At 37.8% G+C, this 25,486-nt stretch overlaps 1 protein-coding gene across 1 annotated transcript in view; it reads right to left on the bottom strand.

The window, feature by feature from the left end:
- Nucleotides 1-1,816: 1,816 nt before the first annotated feature.
- The window catches only part of LOC100376204 (reversion-inducing cysteine-rich protein with Kazal motifs-like), a 53,615-nt gene continuing 29,945 nt past the window's right edge, over nt 1,817-25,486 (bottom strand). Inside the window, exons 6-24 of the mRNA XM_085501251.1 lie at nt 25,073-25,120; nt 24,711-24,744; nt 23,963-24,163; nt 23,283-23,447; nt 22,409-22,524; nt 21,774-21,867; nt 21,296-21,356; nt 20,723-20,935; nt 19,816-19,952; nt 17,858-18,013; nt 15,910-16,098; nt 15,050-15,254; nt 14,032-14,180; nt 13,165-13,292; nt 7,370-7,511; nt 6,815-6,919; nt 5,941-6,056; nt 5,019-5,108; nt 1,817-4,089 (exon numbers count right to left, since the gene is read on the bottom strand). Coding sequence (XP_085357377.1) covers nt 3,874-4,089; nt 5,019-5,108; nt 5,941-6,056; nt 6,815-6,919; nt 7,370-7,511; nt 13,165-13,292; nt 14,032-14,180; nt 15,050-15,254; nt 15,910-16,098; nt 17,858-18,013; nt 19,816-19,952; nt 20,723-20,935; nt 21,296-21,356; nt 21,774-21,867; nt 22,409-22,524; nt 23,283-23,447; nt 23,963-24,163; nt 24,711-24,744; nt 25,073-25,120 — 2,565 coding nt within the window. The 3' untranslated portion in view covers nt 1,817-3,873. The remainder of the gene's footprint in view (nt 4,090-5,018; nt 5,109-5,940; nt 6,057-6,814; nt 6,920-7,369; nt 7,512-13,164; nt 13,293-14,031; nt 14,181-15,049; nt 15,255-15,909; nt 16,099-17,857; nt 18,014-19,815; nt 19,953-20,722; nt 20,936-21,295; nt 21,357-21,773; nt 21,868-22,408; nt 22,525-23,282; nt 23,448-23,962; nt 24,164-24,710; nt 24,745-25,072; nt 25,121-25,486) is intronic.

Raw genomic sequence — 25,486 nt, forward strand, 5'->3', positions numbered from 1 at the left:
GCAAGATCCTGAGCCGAGTCATCATGGACAGAATAAAGAACGGAGTTGATAAAAGTCTCAGAAATGAGCAGGCTGGATTTCGGAAGGGAAGAGGCACAACAGAACAAATATTTATTTTACGTAATATTATTGAACAGGTCAACGAATGGCAAGCAACACTATACGTTAATTTCATTGACTTCGAAAAAGCATTTGATTCTGTGCACCGAGACAGCCTTTGAAGAATAATGAGAATGTATGGAATACCAGAAAAGTTAACCAGTCTTGTGAAAGCTTTTTATGATGACTTCAAATGTGCAGTGATACATCAAGGGGAAACATCGGAATGGTTTGACATCAAAACAGGAGTACAACAAGGCTGCAATATGTCAGGTTTTTTGTTTCTCATAGTGGTTGATTGGATAATGAGAAGGACTGTACAGAACGGCGAAACAGGAATTAGATGGAAGTTTACATCAAAGTTGGATGACTTGGATTTCGCAGATGATTTGGCGCTGATAGCATCCACACAACAACATATCCAACAAAAAACTGACAGGTTTTTTACAGAAGCTCAACGAGTTGGTCTAAAAGGGAATTCCCAGAAGACAAAATTAATGAGAATTAATGCAAGAAATGTTGACAGAATTTACATCGATGGCGAAGTTGTTGAAGATGTCAACGAATTTGTGTACCTGGGAGACATGGAAAACGGAATTTCAAGGGGGAGAAATGCATTCAGGCAGCTTAATAAAATATGCAACAGTAACAAAATCAAGAGAGCAACAAAACTGAAGTTGTACAAATCATTGGTGTTGTCAGTGCTGTTATATGGATCTGAAACCTGGAAGATGACAAAAGGCGACGAAAGAAAACTCAATACTTTTCAAACAAAGTGTTTAAGGAGGATAATGAAGATAAAATGGCAAGACCATGTTAGGAATGAAGAACTGCTAACCAGGACTGGGATGGAGAAATTGAGCACTATAGTAATGAAGAGGAGATGGAAATTTATTGGGCACACCTTAAGGGAGGGACCCACAAGCATCTGTAACACAGCATTGACATGGGCACCAGAAGGGAAAAGGAAATGGGGTAGACCCAAAACAACTTGGTGACGCACTGTAGAGAAGGAAAGAAACAAGGCTGGATGGAAGTCATGGCGGAAGCCAGAGTTGCAGCAGCTGATAGGACAGAATGGAGACGTTCGGTGGAGGCCCTATGTGCCACTAGGCATCTGGAGGATAGGTAACAGGTAACAGAAAATATGGTATATACCGGTATATGGTATTAGTACTTTATGCAAATTAGGTAATTATTATGTAAATACCCGTACTTGTATATACCAACAAATTTTCATTGAAATCTGATGAGTGTTTCTTGAGACAGGTGATATACACAGATGGGATAAAATCAAAAACTTGCAGTACTTTCCTTTCACAAACACATCTAGTAGTAGTACTTTATGCAAATTAGGTAATTAATATGTAGATACCGGTACTTGTATATACCAACAAATTTTCATTGAAATCTGATGAGTGCTTCTTGAGACAGGTGATATACACAGATGGGATAAAATCAAAGACTTGCAGTACTTTCCCTACACAAACACATCTAGTAGTAGTACTTTATGCAAATTAGGTAATTATTATGTAAATACCCGTACTTGTATACACCAACAAATTTTCATTGAAATCTGATGAGTGTTTCTTGAGACAGGTGATATACACAGATGGGATAAAACCAAAGACTTGCAGTACTTTTCTTTCACAAACACAACATCCATAAGCTTTGTATATCATCGTAAAATAAAAAAAATAGACTTAATACAATTCAATTTCTATATATATATATATATATATACAAAGAACTCTTTATTCTGAGATTTGTTTATGTAACAATATAATTTGTTTACTACAGTGTGTGTCCAGCAAAATGGGAAGACTCAACATGCATATAAAATATAAAGTGAATAGAAAACTACAGGTTGTAATCTGAATATGAAAGTAATTGGAATTGCGTAGAAAGTTACATTATAAATAAAACCTTGAAAGAAACCAAACTGTACAGGGGCTTTAAGTACAATAGGACTCTGAGTCACCATCCATTTAAAAATAAATAACACTATAAATGCGAAGTAAAATGTTTAGGCTTTTAAAACCATTTGATGGTGCTTAAATCATTTAATCTTTTTTGACTGAGATATTTCCCTGCACTCCCGATATATCGAAAACTGCTTGTGAGAGACTAATTTCTGCGTAATGTTGAGTTTCTAATGAGTCACAATCAAAATGCTGTCTTCAAATCACAAAAAACGCTAGCTGTGAAAATTGAACGGTTAGCAGTAAAGAATGATGTATTACATTTTTATCTATGGTATTATAAGTGGCCAACCAATACCCAACGATGGATAAGTCAGATACCACGCTTTAAATTCTTATTCTTATTAAATGGCACATCAACAATTACATATGTATTGTATACACAATCACTAGTCATTATTTTACATGAAAACTTACTATAAAACTTAAAACATAGATTGCATTCTGGAATAAATAGCTGCTTTGTTACCCTCTCAAAATGAAATACATAGTATACACATCAACATTTTATAAAATACTTTTTTTTATAGCAAGTTACATTGCTCTGATAAATCTATATATAAAAATCATCCCCTGCCACAGTATCTACATTCCATTATAATATGGATTTCCCCACCCATGTGCCAGTCCCAGTCATCATCCCCAATAAATTGAAACATACAACTTCTACACAACTAGTATAGGCAGTATTTACGATACATAAATAATAAAATTGACCCTGTTTTGTTTCTATAACTACGATATGCATCGCTAAACTGGTACTACAATTGTGTGTGAACCTGGTAAATAAAATGCCCTTCAACTGTATCAGGGCAATATGATAGTGCCCTTCAACAGTATCACTGCAACATCATAGTGCCATTCAACTGTATCGGGCAATATAATAGGGTTCTTTCCTCTGTACCATTGGAATATCTTAGTATACCCGGTAGGTCAATATCTTAGTGCCCTTCAACAGTATCAGGGCAATATCTAAGTGCCCTTCAACAGTTTCAGGGCAATATCTTAGTGCCCTTCAACAGTATCAGGGCAATATCTAAGTGACCTTCAACAGTATCAGGGCAATATCTTAGTGCCCTTCAACTGTAAATGGGAAGTATGATAGTGCCCTAAACTTGCACTACAATTGTATACCAGAAATATATCACAGTACCCTACAACTGAGTACCAGGCAATAGCATAGTGCCATATACAGCTACTACAACTGTGTATATATTGCCCATGGTTGGACCTGCATCATAATGCCCATGGTTTGACCTACATGGGCAATATCATATTGCCCATGGTTGGACCTGCATCATAATGCCCTTGGTTTGACCTACATGGGCAATATATTGCTCTTGGTTTGACCTACATGGGCAATATATTGCTCTTGGTTGGACCTGCATGGGCAATATATTTCTCTTGATTGGTCCTGCATGGGCAATATCATATTGCTCTAGGTTGGACCTGCATGGGCAATATCATACTGCTCTTGGTTGGACCTATATGGACAATACCATATTGTTCTAGGTTGGACCTGCATGGACAATATCATATTGCTTTTGATTAGACCTGCATATGGACAATAAAATATTGCTCATAGTTTACATATTAACTGGCAAATGGCTATAATATGCATTCAGTGGCCTTATAACTGTTATGGAAAAAGTTTTCAAATTACCCTGTTAATTCCACAATTCTGGCACCAAATCCAGGAGGAAGCCTGTACGGTATGTACAGAAGTCACTCAATGACCATCCGTGGTAATCAAGTAAGGTTCATACCTGACAGAAACTGGTTTCCATGGTGACTACCTTCTTAAATTAACTATTGCATAAACTATGAAATTTATTGAGAGTGAAAAATACGGAGAAAGAAGACAACGAGCACTGCTAACAATCTGTACTTGACAAATCTCGGCAAATGCCGATGTCAGTACAGATAAGTGTATAAACGCAGAAACGAGGGGACTTCTGGAATTGATGAGAGCTTCTAATTTTAACGCTTCTTTATTACACGCATCCACCTACAAAAACAAATGGGAGAGTATTTCAGGTAACTTTGAAAACAAAAGAGTTGGTAATAATATAATAACTTTATTGCATTTTTAGAAATGCAGTGTTTCTATTAGTTTATAGTAATAAAGATGAAATACAAACAACAAATAAAGATACAAAAAAAATAAATAAAATAATCAAAAGCGTTATTTCCATTCTACCAAGGAAGGAGAAATGTATGAATTGATCAACAATTGAGAGTAAATTTTTGATAGTACTGTAAAAGGGTTAATTATTCACTGGGTTTTAATTTTGCTTATTTCGTGGACTGGAAAATGCTCTAAATTAAAACCCAGTGAATATGTAAAATTTAGCATAGAACACATTATCTAAATGATAAAACAGTGAATTTAAAACCCACAGAATATGCCTGAAATGGTAAATCAGTGAAATTTAAACCCAGTGAAAATTAGTCATTTCACAGTACTTTCCATTAACCTTTTCACCACCAGTTCCCCCTTTTCATCACAAATTCACAAAATAGTCCTGTTTATAGTCTGCTCTTTTCTTCAGAAGATCGGGACAAAAATAATTCTTTTGAGTAAAAAATGAAAATAAACTCAAATTTTGTCTGTTGTCTCCAGAATTTGGGTTCATTTCCAGAAATATTGAAGAATATAAGAGAAAAGTGCTGACAAATTTGGGTGAGAGAGTCTGGTGGTGTGAAGGTCAAGTATATAACTTTTGTTGGTCATTTGTGATCTTGAATGGAAATACTAAGTTTGAAAGCATAGGCGGAGTATGCCTTCTATTGCCAGATTATGGTTACAGAAATTCACTGTTTTAGATTCAGAACGCTGGTACTCTTACGCAGTTATTTTTTATTTTGTCATACTCATAATAATTAAATTAATCTTGTAAGTGTTGTCAGATATAGAAGAATGAAATGCAAGCTTACCTGTAGATCTGTAGGAGATTGGATTATAGGAGCAACCAATACAATTATAGATCCATCTATACTCAGATATCCAAACAGATCACATTCAGACTGAAGAGAAAGCAAAATAATCATGTATTAATGTGAATTATCTTTTAAACTGAAAGTTTCTGTCATGTATCTACATTTCTCAAGATGATAGAGTACTAAATGCAGACAAGGTCACACAAATGGCGCTGAAAGCGGACAAGGTCACACAAATGTCACTGAAAGTGGACAATGTCACACAAATGTCACTGAAAGTGGACAAGGTCACACAAATGTCACTGGAAGTGGACAAGGTCACACAATTGGCACTAAAAGTGGACAAGGTCACACGATTGGCACTGAAAGTGGACAAGGTCACACGATTGGCACTGAAAGTGGACAAGGTCACACGATTGGCACTGAAAGTGGACAAGGTCACACGATTGGCACTGAAAGTGGACAAGGTCACACGATTGGCACTGAAAGTGGACAAGGTCACACGATTGGCACTGAAAGTGGACAAGGTCACACGATTGGCACTGAAAGTGGACAAGGTCACACGATTGGCACCGAAAGTGGACAAGGTCACACGATTGGCACTGAAAGTGGACAAGGTCACACGATTGGCACTGAAAGTGGACAAGGTCACACGATTGACACTGAAAGTGGACAAGGTCACACGATTGGCACTGAAAGTGGACAAGGTCACACAAACGGCACTGAAAGTGGACAAGGTCACACAAATGTCACTGAAAGTGGACAAGGTCACACAATTGGCACTGAAAGTGGACAAGATCACACAATTGGCACTGAAAGTGGACAAGGTCACACAATTGGCACTGAAAGTGGACAAGTGTCACTGAATTAATGCCGAGATAAAACCCATTCAGTCAGACCAGTTCAATATTAAACTTACCACAGAAACATGTCTCCGTAGAGAAGCTAAAACATCATATAATGTCACTGGTTCATTTGTAACAGCCACAATTTCATCTGCTAAGACAGTACTGTACAGAATACGTAGTTGTCCAGCTGCAATAAAAAATTTAAATCATCAGAGAGGGGAAATGATACAAACACTAAGGTTATTCACTGCTAATCTTGAAGCAATATTAGTTTATTTTTATTACATAGCAAGAAAAGATTTGTTTTCAGCAATATCGTCCATTATCACCATGATTATCTACAAATGACCTCTTTCTCATATCAGTGAGAAGAAAAAAAACTGCCCATGAAAAAGTGGTCAAGTGTAACAAATAGCCGGTCAAGATTTCAGAGATAGGAGAGCACAGCACACATACTTCAGTACATGCATTCGTGATTATTAAGAAATACAATAACATTTGATCTGAGTATTATTTTTTAAATATTTTAAGTATGAAATACACTAAATATTTTCATATATGTCATTTATAAATAATTTGAATGTGCACATTTCAATAATATTCATCCATATTCTAGAAGAGAATGCTACATTATCTTGTACACTCCACTCTTGTTGTTGTTTTTTTGTTAAAAACAAGTGAAGAGAAAGTTGAATAATATTTGTCAATATTGATAATGCTAATGTTAACTGTATATAGTTTGGATGTCTTTATCCAAGCATCAGTACATGCTTACTCAATTGCCCATTGTAAACAAAGCAACATACTGCAGCTATTGTAAAGTTTCCCTGATAAAACTACTGTCAATCATTTTCGTTATTAGATTCTACATACATGGTTTTATGGTTTCTAACAAAACAATAACCAAGCTAAAGTGTTCCTTTCATTAATAGTCCAGATACATACCACAAACTGGACAGCAGGCTCCAGGTGGGGTGATTCCTATACATGTAGAGATATCAGGTTTGGCACATTTGACAGTTGCACATCGTGAATCAGCATAAGTCTCCTCTGAAAAACAAGGATTACCGGTATATAGAATGAGTGAGAAACAAAAGAATTCAGGAATATTGTCACTAGAGGGCAGAATACACACAGTCTTAACACTAATCTAGTTGGTAGCCTGTTTTTATGTTTATTATGGAGAAAACATTCTTAAAGGTTGATGGTAAATGGACCATGCACATGCAACTCAATGTACTTTACCAATGACAGCATGAATGTTAGCTTTGATCTGGTCACAATTCAACTAATTTTTTTTTTTGTCACAACTAGGAAAGAGAAATTCAACTGATAAATGTTTAGAAATGTTTATTCAGAATGTTTGGAAAGATTTGATAGTGTTAATAAAAATGAGCAAGTTTCAAAACACAAAACAAGCAAAAATAGCCTGAGATGAACACTATAACCAGTTCTTTTACAGATGGTTAATTTATATATGGTGTATTATAATGCACATACCTTCTGATGAGATAATCCCAACAGATTGACATGTTCCAGGGTAGTCTATTAGAACTCTATTGCTCCAAGCAGCACATTTACTGCTGTAGGTTTCACCATTCTGTCCACATACAGTCACTGCAAGCTCCTCCACACATGAATCCTATTAATGCAAACCAAAAAAACACATAATGCGTGAAATAGTATTGACCTGTAAACAAATCATGTGTCAATATTGGTCTGTACCCTTACTATGATTCAGTATTGGTCTGTACCCCCACCATGCGTCAGTATTGGTCTGCACCCACACCATGCGTCAGTATTGATCTGTACCCACACCATGTGTCAGTATTGGTCTGCACCCACACCATGCGTCAGTATTGGTCTGTACCCACACCATGCGTCAGTATTGGTCTGTACCCCCACCATGCATCAGTATTGGTCTGTACCCACACCATGCGTCAGTATTGGTCTGTACCCACACCATGCGTCAGTATTGGTCTGTACCCACACCATGCGTCAGTATTGGTCTGTACCCACACCATGCGTCAGTATTGGTCTGCACCCACACCATGCATCAGTATTGGTCTGTACCCACACCATGCATCAGTATTGGTCTGTACCCACACCATGCATCAGTATTGGTCTGTACCCACACCATGCGTCAGTATTGGTCTGTACCCCCACCATGCATCAGTATTGGTCTGTACCCCCACCATGCATCAGTATTGATCTGCACCAACACCATGCGTAAGTATTGGTCTGTACCCACACCATGCGTCAGTATTGGTCTGTACCCACACCATGCATCAGTATTGGTCTGTACCCCCACTATGCATCAGTATTGATCTGCACCCACACCATGCGTAAGTATTGGTCTGTACCCACACCATGCGTCAGTATTGGTCTGTACCCACACCATGCATCAGTATTAGTCTGTACCCACACCATGCGTCAGTATTGGTCTGTACCCACACCATGCATCAGTATTGGTCTGTACCCCCACCATGCATCAGTATTGGTCTGCACCCACACCATGCATCAGTATTGGTCTGTACCCACACCATGCATCAGTATTGGTCTGTACCCACACCATGCATCAGTATTGGTCTGTACCCACACCATGCGTAAGTATTGGTCTGTACCCATACCATGCGTAAGTATTGGTCTGTACCCACACCATGCGTAAGTATTGGTCTGTACCCACACCATGCATCAGTATTGGTCTGTACCCACACCATGCGTCAGTATTGGTCTGTACCCCCACCATGCATCAGTATTGGTCTGTACCCACACCATGCATCAGTATTGGTCTGTACCCACACCATGCGTCAGTATTGGTCTGTACCCACACCATGCATCAGTATTGGTCTGTACCCACACCATGCATCAGTATTGGTCTGTACCCACACCATGCATCAGTATTGGTCTGTACCCACACCATGCGTCAGTATTGGTCTGTACACCCACCATGCATCAGTATTGGTCTGTACCCCCACCATGCATCAGTATTGATCTGCACCAACACCATGCGTAAGTATTGGTCTGTACCCACACCATGCGTCAGTATTGGTCTGTACCCACACCATGCATCAGTATTGGTCTGTACCCCCACCATGCATCAGTATTGATCTGCACCAACACCATGCGTAAGTATTGGTCTGTACCCACACCATGCGTCAGTATTGGTCTGTACCCACACCATGCATCAGTATTGGTCTGTACCCCCACTATGCATCAGTATTGATCTGCACCCACACCATGCGTAAGTATTGGTCTGTACCCACACCATGCGTCAGTATTGGTCTGTACCCACACCATGCATCAGTATTGGTCTGTACCCACACCATGCGTCAGTATTGGTCTGTACCCACACCATGCATCAGTATTGGTCTGTACCACCACCATGCATCAGTATTGGTCTGTACCCACACCATGCATCAGTATTGGTCTGCACCCACACCATGCATCAGTATTGGTCTGTACCCACACCATGCATCAGTATTGGTCTGTACCACCACCATGCATCAGTATTGGTCTGTACCCCCACCATGCGTAAGTATTGGTCTGTACCCATACCATGCGTAAGTATTGGTCTGTACCCACACCATGCATCAGTATTGGTCTGTACCCACACCATGCATCAGTATTGGTCTGTACCCACACCATGCGTAAGTATGGTCTGTACCCCCACCATGCATCAGTATTGGTCTGTACCCCCACCATGCATCAGTATTGATCTGCACCAACACCATGCGTAAGTATTGGTCTGTACCCACACCATGCATCAGTATTGGTCTGTACCCCCACCATGCATCAGTATTGATCTGCACCAACACCATGCGTAAGTATTGGTCTGTACCCACACCATGCGTCAGTATTGGTCTGTACCCACACCATGCATCAGTATTGGTCTGTACCCCCACTATGCATCAGTATTGATCTGCACCCACACCATGCGTAAGTATTGGTCTGTACCCACACCATGCGTCAGTATTGGTCTGTACCCACACCATGCGTCAGTATTGGTCTGTACCCACACCATGCGTCAGTATTGGTCTGTACCCACACCATGCATCAGTATTGGTCTGTACCACCACCATGCATCAGTATTGGTCTGTACCCCCACCATGCATCAGTATTGGTCTGCACCCACACCATGCATCAGTATTGGTCTGTACCCACACCATGCATCAGTATTGGTCTGTACCACCACCATGCATCAGTATTGGTCTGTACCCCCACCATGCGTAAGTATTGGTCTGTACCCATACCATGCGTAAGTATTGGTCTGTACCCACACCATGCATCAGTATTGGTCTGTACCCACACCATGCATCAGTATTGGTCTGTACCCACACCATGCGTCAGTATGGTCTGTACCCCCACCATGCATCAGTATTGGTCTGTACCCACACCATGCGTCAGTATTGGTCTGTACCCACACCATGCGTCAGTATTGGTCTGTACCCACACCATGCATCAGTATTGGTCTGTACCCACACCATGCGTCAGTATTGGTCTGTACCCCCACCATGCATCAGTATTGATCTGCACCCACACCATGCGTAAGTATTGGTCTGTACCCACACCATGCGTAAGTATTGGTCTGTACCCACACCATGCGTAAGTATTGGTCTGTACCCACACCATGCATCAGTATTGGTCTGTACCCACACCATGCGTCAGTATTGGTCTGTACCCACACCATGCATCAGTATTGGTCTGTACCACCACCATGCATCAGTATTGGTCTGTACCCCCACCATGCATCAGTATTGGTCTGCACCCACACCATGCGTCAGTATTGGTCTGTACCCACACCATGCATCAGTATTGGTCTGTACCCACACCATGCGTAAGTATTGGTCTGTACCCACACCATGCGTAAGTATTGGTCTGTACCCACACCATGCATCAGTATTGGTCTGTACCCACACCATGCATCAGTATTGGTCTGTACCCACACCATGCGTAAGTATTGGTCTGTACCCACACCATGCGTAAGTATTGGTCTGTACCCCCACCATGCATCAGTATTGGTCTGCACCCACACCATGCGTCAGTATTGGTCTGCAGCCACACCATGCGTCAGTATTGGTCTGCACCCACACCATGCGTCAGTATTGGTCTGCACCCCCACCATGCATCAGTATTGGTCTGCACCCACACCATGCGTAAGTATTGGTCTGCAGCCACACCATGCGTCAGTATTGGTCTGCACCCACACCATGCGTCAGTATTGGTCTGCACCCCCACCATGCATCAGTATTGGTCTGCACCCACACCATGCGTAAGTATTGGTCTGCAGCCACACCATGCGTCAGTATTGGTCTGCAGCCACACCATGCGTCAGTATTGGTCTGCACCCACACCATGCGTCAGTATTGGTCTGCACCCCCACCATGCATCAGTATTGGTCTGCACCCACACCATGCGTAAGTATTGGTCTGTACCCACACCATGCATCAGTATTGGTATGTACCACCACCATGCATCAGTATTGGTCTGTACCCATACCATGTGTCAGTATTGGTCTGCACCCACACCATGCATCAGTATTGGTCTGTACTCCCACAATGTGTAAGTATTGGTCTGTACCCATACCATGCGTCAGTATTGGTCTGTACCACCACCATGCGTCAGTATTGGTCTGTACCCCCACCATGCGTAAGTATTGGTCTGTACCCATACCATGCGTAAGTATTGGTCTGTACCCACACCATGCGTAAGTATTGGTCTGTACCCACACCATGCATCAGTATTGGTCTGTACCCACACCATGCGTCAGTATGGTCTGTACCCCCACCATGCATCAGTATTGGTCTGTACCCACACCATGCGTCAGTATTGGTCTGTACCCACACCATGCGTCAGTATTGGTCTGTACCCACACCATGCGTCAGTATTGGTCTGTACCCACACCATGCATCAGTATTGGTCTGTACCCACACCATGCGTCAGTATTGGTCTGTACCCCCACCATGCATCAGTATTGATCTGCACCCACACCATGCGTAAGTATTGGTCTGTACCCACACCATGCGTAAGTATTGGTCTGTACCCACACCATGCGTAAGTATTGGTCTGTACCCACACCATGCATCAGTATTGGTCTGTACCCACACCATGCGTCAGTATTGGTCTGTACCCACACCATGCATCAGTATTGGTCTGTACCACCACCATGCATCAGTATTGGTCTGTACCCCCACCATGCATCAGTATTGGTCTGCACCCACACCATGCATCAGTATTGGTCTGTACCCACACCATGCGTAAGTATTGGTCTGTACCCACACCATGCGTAAGTATTGGTCTGTACCCACACCATGCGTAAGTATTGGTCTGTACCCACACCATGCATCAGTATTGGTCTGTACCCACACCATGCATCAGTATTGGTCTGTACCCACACCATGCATCAGTATTGGTCTGTACCACCACCATGCATCAGTATTGGTCTGTACCCCCACCATGCATCAGTATTGGTCTGCACCCACACCATGCGTCAGTATTGGTCTGCAGCCACACCATGCGTCAGTATTGGTCTGCACCCACACCATGCGTCAGTATTGGTCTGCACCCCCACCATGCATCAGTATTGGTCTGCACCCACACCATGCGTAAGTATTGGTCTGCAGCCACACCATGCGTCAGTATTGGTCTGCAGCCACACCATGCATCAGTATTGGTCTGCACCCACACCATGCGTCAGTATTGGTCTGCACCCCCACCATGCATCAGTATTGGTCTGCACCCACACCATGCGTAAGTATTGGTCTGTACCCACACCATGCATCAGTATTGGTATGTACCACCACCATGCATCAGTATTGGTCTGTACCCATACCATGTGTCAGTATTGGTCTGCACCCACACCATGCATCAGTATTGGTCTGTACCCATACCATGTGTCAGTATTGGTCTGTACCCACACCATGCATCAGTATTGGTCTGTACCCATACCATGTGTCAGTATTGGTCTGTACCCACACCATGCGTAAGTATTGGTCTGTACTCCCACAATGTGTAAGTATTGGTCTGTACCCATACCATGCGTCAGTATTGGTCTGTACCACCACCATGCGTCAGTATTGGTCTGTACCACCACCATGTGTCAGTATTGGTCTGTACCCACACCATGCGTCAGTATTGGTCTGTACCCCCACAATGTGTAAGTATTGGTCTGTACCCCCACCATGTGTCAGTATTGGTCTGCACCCCCACCATGCATCAGTATTGGTCTGTACCCATACCATGCGTCAGTACTAGTTGATACCCACACTATGCGCTGAATGTGAATCAATTCTTACCTGACATCGTCCCCTATATGCCAACATTTTTCTTCTTCGATGTAACGTACATAGATTAGGGTGTTCTCTGCCTTCTGTATCACACACAGGTTCATGAACTTCACCAGCACAACTTGATTCAGCATTAACTATAATATAAACAATACTGGTTATCAACAATTATTAATAACTTCTAGCATTCAAAGATAGCAGCTAAGTCACACATTTTAAAGAATCAAACCAGTATAGTTAGGTCTAAGATTCTTGAATTCTCATGAAAATACAATGTCTAACATCTTCTATGAATCTATCGATATTTGGCCACGGTTGTAGTGTATTAATCTGAAAGTTAAACCTTATTAACCTGAATTATCCCTTATTAACCTAGGTAAACCTAGTGTGTTGTAATCATGACCTGGAAGTGAATATTTCGAATATTGAATCTGTTTGTCCACTAGTACTATAATCTAGTGCCATCCATGTCTGAACTGTTCAACAGTAATGATGGCATATAAATGTGAGATACAAATTTATTTGAATTCTGATGGTAAGATCCATTCAGGCATGATGCAATCGCATGTACCCCCACCACACCAGAGGTTGTTTGCTGCAATGTATGTACTACAACAAGCTTCCATTGCAAGAGTTCCTTTTGTACCCCCCATCCCTAACCCTAAATCTAACACTCACTCCCAGTTACCCAATTCATTTGTATATGCCCCCTCTAGATAACTATAGATGTCCTTAGGTGGGGCATGTACAATTAAATGGGGAGTGCAGGAGGGTAGGGGTAGGGGTAGGGGTAGGGGTAGGGATGGGGGATACACAAGGAACTCTTTTGCTTCCATTTCCTCAAAAACCTTGTGTAATTTATTGAAGCATACTTACCACATACATACTGTTTACATTCAGTGGATTGTAAACATACTTGTTTGTGTGATATACATTGTTCATCCGATAAGCATGGATTGGGATGACAAGAGTCCTTGGATATACACGTACCAATCTCAAAATAGTTATCATCAAAACCAATGCATCTAAAGAAACAAGGAATGAAATAACAAACATACAACACTTAAGTAGGAACAAGCATTAAATTAGATTTATAGAAATCCAAATGAGTTGATCAGCCCACACATCCATTTCGTAATTCCTCACACATAATTCATAACAGCGAAAGTCACTTTATGTGCTCTTGTGTAACTGTCATTCGAGTTTATAAATAATTTATAATATGTTACATGTTTTAGTTAACTTCAGTGTAATGCCCGCTTTTCATAAACATGTTATACACGCAATACTGCTACATTTCAAAGCATATAAATCTCTTGAAAATAATAAAAATTGTTTTGTGTGTGTGTGTTTTTTATCCCAAATTAACAAGAAATGAAATAACTAAGCAAAACTTAGGAACAGGCATTAAATTAGTTTTATTAAAATCCAAATGAGTTGATCAGCGCCTCCATTTCGTAATTGCTCACACATAATTCAGAACAGCCAAGATCACTCATGAGCTTTTAAGAATGTGTAACCACCATTCAAGTTTATATATTTATAACATACATGTTTTAGCTAACTTCAGTGTAATGACCACTTTTGATAAGCATGTTATACATACAACATTGCTACATTTAAAGTATAAGTGTGTGTTTTTTTTATCCCAAATTATGATGAAAATGGTTAAAAAAAATTCTTCTTTCACTTTATTTATTTGCAGATTTGTTTTTTCATATTCACTATCTTTCAATTTTCCACCCCGAAAAGATTCTAAAGTTCAACCCCTTAATCTACAGAAAAAAATTTATGTATGGTACTTTACCAAGCAAAAAATTATTTGGATTTATAACATCACCTATCTATGTACATTATAGCTACAAGTCATTGAAATATTTTGTAGGGAACTTACTTTGCAATTTGTGCATTTGGATATGTCCTACCATTCACAGCGCAGACAGGTAAAAAATCATCGGCACTATCACATGGTAGACCTGTAAATCGTCTTCTTTCTTCCGCAGTGCTTTCATCAGATAAACACTGCCTTAGTGAACAGATCAACTCACCAGCATAACAAGAACATGTATTGCAATCCACATGGAAGTGAGTGTGGTGATCTGAAAAAAAACGATTGCAGTTTTATGAATGAAATTAAAACCTGTGTATTATCAGTATCAAAACTAACATTTCCTTGCAAAATACACAAAATGGGAATAAATATTAAACAAAGCCTCAGTTGTTTGCTCTATTTGAAGCACATCTCAAATTAAAGAGCACATAAACCAACAAAAACAGCATTTATTATATACTTGATCATTAAAATATAATTTTATATTATAGCACACCTGCCATTTATGTTACTAATAAAATAAAATAGGGTATTTTGAAGTTATTAAAGGATTTTGATCATAAAATAAATATTCAATAAACCAATACCATATCTGATAATATTAACTCATCCTTTTCATATTATGGCAGATCACAGATTTTACAGTGACACTACAAAATTATTCAGTTGTAAAAAGCAAACTCATATTGATTGTTCTGTTTTCGGTGGGTTCATATATTACAAGATCTCGCCAAGCTCCAGTGAGCTTGATATCATCCTTGTCAAATGAGGATTATTTATTATATGTAATAATGCACGTTTGGACTGACTGTGCTCTGATTTATACTACAAGGTAAACAGTTGGTGCGATGAATCAAACCCAGATGCAAGGTGAACATGTGCCAGCGTGTCAGTTTTTGAGGATCCATCAATTGGTGACATACCTTTAATTTGTCCACCTTCTTTACAAGGTTGTGTTGAAATACATTTCATTGCCTGACAGTCTTCTAATATGTTACTATGCCCACATTTGCAAACTTTATAACAGGCCTGATCCATTGATGGTGCATCAGCAATATTCACAAAACTGCCTTGTGGAACCAAGAAATCAGATCCATCACCAAGTTTACAACCTAGAAAAATACAACATTGATTTGAGTAGGCACCCTTTTCCACCAATGCGAACTCACTGGGCATCAATGTAAACTCACTGGGCACCAGTGTAAACTCGCTGGGCACCAGTGTAAACTCGCTGGGCACCAGTGTAAACTCGCTGGGCACCAGTGTAAACTCGCTGGGCACCAGTGTAAACTCGCTGGGCACCAGTGTAAACTCGCTGGGCACTAATGTAAACTCGCTGGGCACTAATGTAAACTCGCTGGGCACCAGTGCAAACTCACTGGGCACCAGTGCAAACTCACTGGGCACCAATGCAAACTCACTGGGCACCAATGCAAACTCACTGGGCACCAATGCAAACTCACTAGGCACCAATGCAAACTCACTAGACACCAATGCAAACTCACTAGACACCAATGCAAACTCACTAGGCACCAATGCAAACTCACTAGGCACCAATGCAAACTCACTAGGCACCAATGCGAACTCACTAGGCACCAATGCAAACTCACTAGGCACCAATGCAAACTCACTAGGCACCAATGCAAACTCACTAGGCACCAATGCAAACTCACTAGGCACCAATGCAAACTCACTGGTCACCGATGCAAACTCACTGGTCACCAATGCAAACTCACTAGGTACCAGTGCAAACTCACTAGGTACCAGTGCAAACTCACTAGGTATCAGTGCAAACTCACTAGGCACCAATGCAAACTCACTGGGTGCCAATGCAAACTCACTGGACACCAATGTAAACTCACTGGACACCAATGTAAACTCACTGGACACCAATGTAAACTCACTGGACACCAATGCAAACTCACTAGACACCAATGCAAACTCACTGGGCACCAATGCAAACTCACTGGGCACCAATGCAAACTCACTAGACACCAATGTAAACTCACTGGGCACCAGTGCAAACTCACTGGGCACCAATGCAAACTCACTGGGCACCAATGCAAACTCACTGGACACCAATGCAAACTCACTAGACACCAATGTAAACTCACTGGGCACCAGTGCAAACTCACTGGGCACCAGTGCAAACTCACTGGGCACCAGTGCAAACTCACTGGGCACCAATGCAAACTCACTGGGCACCAATGCAAACTCACTGGACACCAATGCAAACTCACTAGACACCAATGTAAACTCACTGGGCACCAGTGCAAACTCACTGGGCACCAGTGCAAACTTACTGGGCACCAGTGCAAACTCACTGGGCACCAGTGCAAACTTACTGGGCACCAATGCAAACTCACTGGGCACCAATGCAAACTCACTGGGCACCAGTGCATACTAGCATCTTGTAAACGTCGCTCGGCTATTGGCTTTGTGACATTTACAAGATAAGTGTGGCCGTTAGACTTAAAACAGTTTGGCTACTTTAGTTATTACTATAGCAATGATGAACACAATAGATGCAATTATAATATTAGTGTTATGTAAACTAACCATATGACTACTGTAAAATACTTTACTTTCGATTGGAATTAATTTTCACTATTTTCCCTGAAGGTATGATTTAGTGAAAATAAAATCCAGTGAATAAACCTTGTTTCCTATATTTTACATTCAACTCACACAAAAAAAAAAAATCAGTGAAAATAAATTCCATACAAAACACCCAAAAAGTCTTTTCAGCGAAAATTAATTCCAGCTAAAATAAAGTATTTTACAGTATTTCATGAGAAGAATCCTTCATAGTAACTAAACTAGTGATGTATATCCGTATATTGTACCCAAATTTGAAATCTGACAGCTTACCTTCGTGGCACATATAATCAAGACATACATCATTATAACTGCAGGATCCCCGGTTGATACTACATAGTTCATGTAAAGATAAACTTTCATTTTTGCAGGGATTATTATGGCATGGAATTGAGACTTCATGCATTCTTGCTCCATGACTACTTGGTTCTGAAATAAACATCAATGCTATTACACAACAGTACTTGATAGTAATATGGTATAATGTGATTATATGTAGTGTATATAATATAATGTTCTGTATGATAGAATGTATAATGTGATTACACCACTGTAATTTGTAGTGTTGTATGGTATAATGTGATTACACCACTGTAATTTGTAGTGTTGTATGGTATAATGTGATTACACCATTGTGTTTTTTTGTATTGTTGTATGGTATAAGAGGTTACACCATTGAGTTCTTTTTAGTGTTGTATGGTATAATGTGATTATACCATTGTGTTTTTTGTATTGATGTATGGTATAAGAGGTTACACACCATTGAGTTCTTTTTAGTGTTGTATTGTATAATGTGATTACACCATTATGCTTTTTGTATTGTTGTATGGTATAAGAGGTTATACCATCGAGTTCTTTTTAGTGTTATTATGGTATAATGTGATTACACCATTGGGTCTTTGTAGTATTGTATGTGGTTATACCATTGAGTTCTTTTTAGTGTTGTATGGTATAATGTGATTACACCATTGTGTTTTTTGTATTGATGTATGGTATAAGAGGTTACACACCATTGAGTTCTTTTTAGTGTTGTATTGTATTGTATAATGTGATTACACCATTGTGTTTTTTGTATTGTTGTATGATATAAGAGGTTACACCATTGAGTTCTTTTTAGTGTTATATGGTATAATGTGATTACACCATTGTGTTTTTTGTATTGTTGTATGATATAAGAGGTTACACCATTGAGTTCTTTTTAGTGTTATTATGGTATAATGTGATTACACCATTGGGTCTTTGTAGTATTGTATGTGGTTATACCATTGAGTTCTTTTTAGTGTTGTATGGTATAATGTGATTACACCATTGTGTTTTTTGTATTGTTGTATGGTATAAGAGGTTACACACCATTGAGTTCTTTTTAGTGTTGTATTGTATAATGTGATTACACCATTGTGTTTTTTGTATTGTTGTATGATATAAGAGATTACACCATTGAGTTCTTTTTAGTGTTATATGGTATAATGTGATTACACCATTGTGTTTTTTGTATTGTTGTATGATATAAGAGGTTACACCATTGAGTTCTTTTTAAGTGTTATTATGGTATAATGTGATTACACCATTGGGTCTTTGTAGTATTGTATGTGGTTATACCATTGAGTTCCTTTTAGTGTTGTATGGTATAATACGATTACACCATTGTGTTTTTTGTATTGTTGTATGGTATAAGAGGTTACACCATTGAGTTCTTTTTAGTGTTGTATGGTATGTGATTACACCATTGTGTTTTTTGTATTCTTGTATGGTATAAGAGGTTATACCATCGAGTTCTTTTTAGTGTTATTATGGTATAATGTGATTACACCATTGGGTCTTTGTAGTATTGTATGTGGTTATACCATTGAGTTCTTTTTAGTGTTGTATGGTATAATGTGATTACACCATTGTGTTTTTTGTATTGTTGTATGGTATAAGAGGTTAAACCATTGAGTTCTATTTAGTGTTGTATGGTATAATGTGATTACACCAGTGTGTTTTTGTAGAGTTGTATGGTATAATGTGATTACACCATTGTGTTCTCTTTAGTGTTCTATGGTATAACCAGATTACATCACTATGTGTTTTGTAGTGTTGTATAGTATAATGTGATTACACCACTATGTATTTTGTAGTGTTGTATAGTATAATATGACAATGTTGTTTGTAATGACAACATTTTGTGTAACTTTCTGATTTTCAGTGACATTCACAATTTGTGAAATCAAGACATTTATTCATGCAAGTACCTAGATATTGGCTCAATGATATACAGGGTGTTGTCTCATCATTAGGAGACAGCATTGTACATAAACTTTCTGCCGTTTCATCTCTCTTTAGCCTTGAGACATCTAAACACTTTCCAAGTATTGCAATACAGTCTGACCTATAAGATGAAAAAACAATTCATCAATGATCTCATTTTGGTTTATAGATGGAAATAAATTCAAGTTTTATAAAGCTCAAAATAACTGAGTTATCACATTGACAATATGAAAACAAAAGTCTTCTTTCACAATAGATACTTGACTAATTTTATTCTAATATTTCTTCTAAAAACAATGATATTAAAAAAGATATTATAGAAAATTATGTATATTACATATACAATGAAAACAAAATGACTTTCTGATTTCCATACACTAATTTTCTAATAAGTCACCCCCCATCACCATCATAGCAAAAGTAAATACACTATTTCATATTTTTTTTCTTCATAATTTTGAATCCAAATCAATGAATCTATATAAAAATTGTCATATCCAAGAGCTTTGGCTTTTTTTGATTACAGAAATCAAAATAAACAACTGGCAATAATTGTTTCTAGGAATATTGCGATGCTGCAAGGGAGATTTGATAATGCAATAATGGTTTTCCTGATCAGTTTATTTTGGCGACAGGTTACACTGTAACTAGGAATACTTTCCATCAAAACACATACTCTAGAAGGATTAATTATTCACTGGGTTTTAATTTTGCTTATTTCGCTGACTGGAAAATGCGCTAAATTAAAACCTAGTGAATATGTCAAATTTAGCAAAGAACACATTATCTAAATGATAAAACCGTGAATTTATAACCCACTGAATATGCCTGAAATGGTAAATCAGCGAAATTTAAACCCAGTGAAAATTAGTCATTTTACAGTATACTTACTTGCATATCATGTTAACATGGGATTTACTATGGCATGGCTTTATTTGTAATGTACACGCAATAGCTTTCCACATTGCAGGTTCACAGGAATTAATATCTAGTACTGGAATATCTAAAAATGGCATTTCAATTTTGCCATTCTGCCACAAATTAATATCATCCTCAGCTCCTCGATCAGATCTTGCCGTACAACTTCGGAAAAAATCTGTTGGTCTGAAAAGCAGGGGGGAAAAATGCATTTTGTGGTATATAATTATACATTATCAGCCAAGTTCCACATAATGTGTGATTGGTGATTCCTTAAATGAATACATAGAGAGAAAAAGCACAAACATTGTACAAACAGCAAAGCTAGTGGGCAAATTCTAAGAAAATTGCTGTGAATCACAAATACTGAGTAAGACGCTGTATTTATATTCTGTTTACGAAAGCTAAAATATCAAAACATCAACATAATTCTATCACAACTACTAGTATTGCTGGTATGTAATATGCAAATCATGTCATTAATATGTGCAGAATATTCACAAATTCACTATTAAATATAACATAGGTCTAACTGTAATGACTTACCTTCCATTGAAATTACTGCAATAATTTAAACCACTGCACCCTAACTGACATGGCTCTTGTACTGTGTGAGAAGTAAAAAGAAGGTTCAACTGATGGTGTGCTTAGTTGCATACAAAGTTTCAAATCAAACCCTTGTGGTGTAAATATAACAGAAGGGAACGTGTAAGATTGAGACACATGAAATATAACATAGCGTAACCATTACAAACTTTTCCATAGAGAAACTAGGACGAACAGAAACTAGACCGATTATTATGTGTTCATTACACTAGGGAATATCAGGCTCCGATATTTGTTTTCTCAAATATACAGTCAAGATAAAGATGGTCATTTGTCACCAACAAATTAGCTAACCCACACCATGTGTAATGTTGCAACATCTCATGGAAGAGTTGAAGCTAGAACTTTTATTTAAATTTAGTTAAAATGATTAAAAATATTGAATAATTGTGCATATAAACTATCTTGTGGATCTTACCATCAGCCAGACACTGTAATAAGTTTGTCTCAGCAGGTTGATACTGGCAATGCTCGTCAAATTCATTTGAATTAGCTCCATTTTGTGTATATAACTGCAAAATATAATGACAAAATTCTTTTATATTATCGGTAATTAAAATTGACACAAAGAAAACGTGAGTCATTCAATTGGAGGAGAGGAAACAAAATTATTTTTGTATTCTGAGAGTCAAAATCATAAGAAACTATGAAAAATGCAGACTAGAAACTAGACAGTGAAAGTAAAACATTGTACACATGATAAAAATGTACAGGTAATGTACAAAATGTACAGGTAATGTACAAAATGTACATGAAGATACATAAAAAAAAAAGTGAACTAAACTAATATAGGGGTTAGTGTTTTGCTTTTGATAGGAGGTGGGTCAGCATTGTTTACAATTGACTTGCGTTTCGCATGCATCAGTTTTTTTTTTTTGACCGTTGCACAAGAAATTTTTTTGCAGCAGTAAAACTTTCGCTGTGCTTCTTTAAGAAACAAGTTCATAGCAATATTTGCAAAATTATGTTGAACGCCATTAATTAAAATCTTCAAATTTAAACTAAACTGAATTACAGATGCGATACTAATGGTAGAAAAAGTCATATACAAACCTTTACACACAAGTCTCGACACGTGTGAGAAAATGCTTTAAAACAGCATTCCAAGTGAGCACCATCTAATGCTGAATTTGTTAATAAACCATTATCTTCTTCTTGATCATTATTTCCTGAGAATCAAACAATTACATGAATATATTGTACACAAAGAAGGAGGTAATCAGAGACGAAGCAAGTGTCAAGGGTTGCAAACTTTGGAGAACAACAAGTTCTTCCTCAATTTACGACAAAAAGATGATGACGAAAAGCAAGTAGGATGAAGTTCATTTATATTGTGGATTCAGTTGGAAGTGAACTGTTAAAGCACATTAAGATAATTTATTCACAGTCATGTGATATCTATTGATTTAATGCCCACCTCCAACCCCAGATAAATATTTTTCTGTTATTGCACAAGTTGACAAGTGTTCATCATCTCAAAGTACGCCCTCTATGGCAAGAATGACAACTGTGTCTTAAACATTCGGATGTCATCACAATTTGTGTAATTTTTTTTATAATTTCTTTGTTTAATCTAAATAAATGTATTTTGATAAAATATAGAAATCAATAGAACCTTAAACAAGCTTACATGCAATGAAGACAAATGTGGAAAATATTACAAAATATGAAAAATATGAATGAATTGAAACCCACGATGGATTTACCAAAATGTTTATATTTATTTATTAAGCCCAAAATCAATAACTGATAAAAAAAAAAATTCCCTTTAGTGCAAGTTAGAAAAGCATGCCAATTACTTTATAATAATAATTTTGTTAAACAATATAGTATATTTTGAGATTATGGTGATGCACTCCACATTTCGGCATTCAAAGGGTTTAATTCTCAAATTACCAATTAAAACAATAAATTGACAAGTCCTTACCTGAATTCCAAAGAAAACATTTCCACAATGGATTCTGTGGTAGCGGTAAACCACATGTTTGCGTTAAACCATCCATGATGTCACTATCCCTAGACATTGTTTGTAGAACGTTACGACACGTGTCCTTGCATGCTACATCGCTAGCATACTCACAACAATGTAAACCTGAAATATATAAAATAGAAATCATTAAGAGAAAATGAAATTTTAGTTTTCAATAAATAATTATATATTCGTTATAGAATCTAACCATTGGGATTGACATTTTAAAGTAAAGCAATTTTGTAATTTTTTTATAATTGTAAAGATTATTACAAAATGTTAACTGAAAACATACAATGAATGATATCAGTCTTAGATCATAATATCTGAATTTTCATATACCAAAAATTGTACTTTATATTAAAATTGCCTGTTCATTTGACAATTTGGAAATTAAACAACAGTTTCATTCGATGATGTGCATAATTAGTAGAATAAATTACTTCAAGATTTTTTAAAATAAAACTGTTATTCTTGGCCCATCATAACAAAGGTATTCACACTGAAGGAAAGTATGGTCATTTGGCCAATCTTGATATCCTAAATACACCTGTCCACAGAAAAAGGAATTTCTTCATTAACCTGTACCAGTTTGAACAACTTAAAAATGAAACGAACTAAACTGAAAAAAATCTTACTTTCTGTAGGGTCTCTGACAGGTAAAGATGTTGTGTAATTATGCACACATTGCTGAACTTGTACGTAACCTTCACCTCCTCCGCAATATCTGTTAATTGTCAACTCATCTTCTGAACTTGGGTTATCTAATTCATATATCATAAGGCATTTACTTCGACAATATGAACCAGCTGGTGCCTGACTACAACAACTTTGTTGACCTAAAAAACATAGCAAAGAGAAATGATTTTACGGCACTTGATAATCAAATTGATTATTTTTCATAGTTTTCATTCTTTTATTATTATAGGTTAATGCGAGTAGCACACCAAAAATGAAAAACAAAATTAGGGTTACTGGACCATTTTTTCGAGAAACAAGAGTATGTCATTATAAAACTACTGTAAAAGGATTAATTATTCACTGGGTTTTAATTTTGCTTATTTCGCTGACTGGAAAATGCGCTAAATTAAAACCCAGTTAATATTATATAATAGCATAAAACACATTATCTAAATAATAAAACTGAATATAAAACCCACTAAATATGCCTGAAATGGTAAATTAGCGAAATTTGAACCCAGTGAAAATTAGTCATTTTACAGTATGACCTTTGTTTGTCCCATTTCAACGTTGGATTTCATGCATAACATGGAAAAATGCAATGAACAGAAAATGGTCTGTTGAACCATCCCAAGCATCTACTGTGAAAACATGTCAGGCAATTTAATCTTGCCCTCTATTTTGGAAAAGCTGAGTGTTACTTACTTTCATATCTGGCAAGACAATCAAAGATGGCTCCCTGTAATCAAAATGAAAGTCCACAATGAGCAAATTACAAAACTCCAACTGTAGAGGGCGCACTAGTAGCGAGATACAAACCGCATGCTATCACTAATAGCACTAATGGTAAATAGGATACCTACTCTATTCATAACCAAAGGGGATAGCCAGTAAGACTAATTTAGTAATTTCAGTTTTGTACATTATACTAAACTCGATTCAATACGAAAACAAAAATTACATGAAACTAAATTACCTAATTTATTATGTATGAGATGGGCATATGGAATTTCATGCTACCCCATGGGCTTTCTATATGAAATATACAATTAAATGCCATTACTAACCTCAATACCAACTGAACAAGAATCCATAATATCTGCTGTTGATAAAGCCTAATTGTAAACAAATGAAATAAATATAGTAAATTTTTAAAATTTTTATTACACTGTAAAATCTCTTGAGTTTTAGACAAGATACATTAATTAACACGAGTCTAGAAAGATTGCATATTTAACATATTGAAGTATACCCATGTTGGAACTGGTAAATAATAAAGTGTATACGGATTGAAACTGGTAAATAATAGAGTGCATACTAAATGAAACAGGTAATAATGGAGTCCAGCCTAGTTTAAACTGGTAAATAATGTAGTACATTCAGGTTTAAACCGGTAAATAATGTAGTATATTTGGATTTAAATTGTAAATAATGCAGTATACTTGGGTTTAAATTGGTAAACATGCAGTATACTGTTTAAA

This window comes from Saccoglossus kowalevskii, chromosome 7, assembly GCF_978046115.1.
Source record: "Saccoglossus kowalevskii chromosome 7, keSacKowa6.1, whole genome shotgun sequence".
NCBI classification, from domain to species: Eukaryota; Metazoa; Hemichordata; class Enteropneusta; family Harrimaniidae; genus Saccoglossus; species Saccoglossus kowalevskii.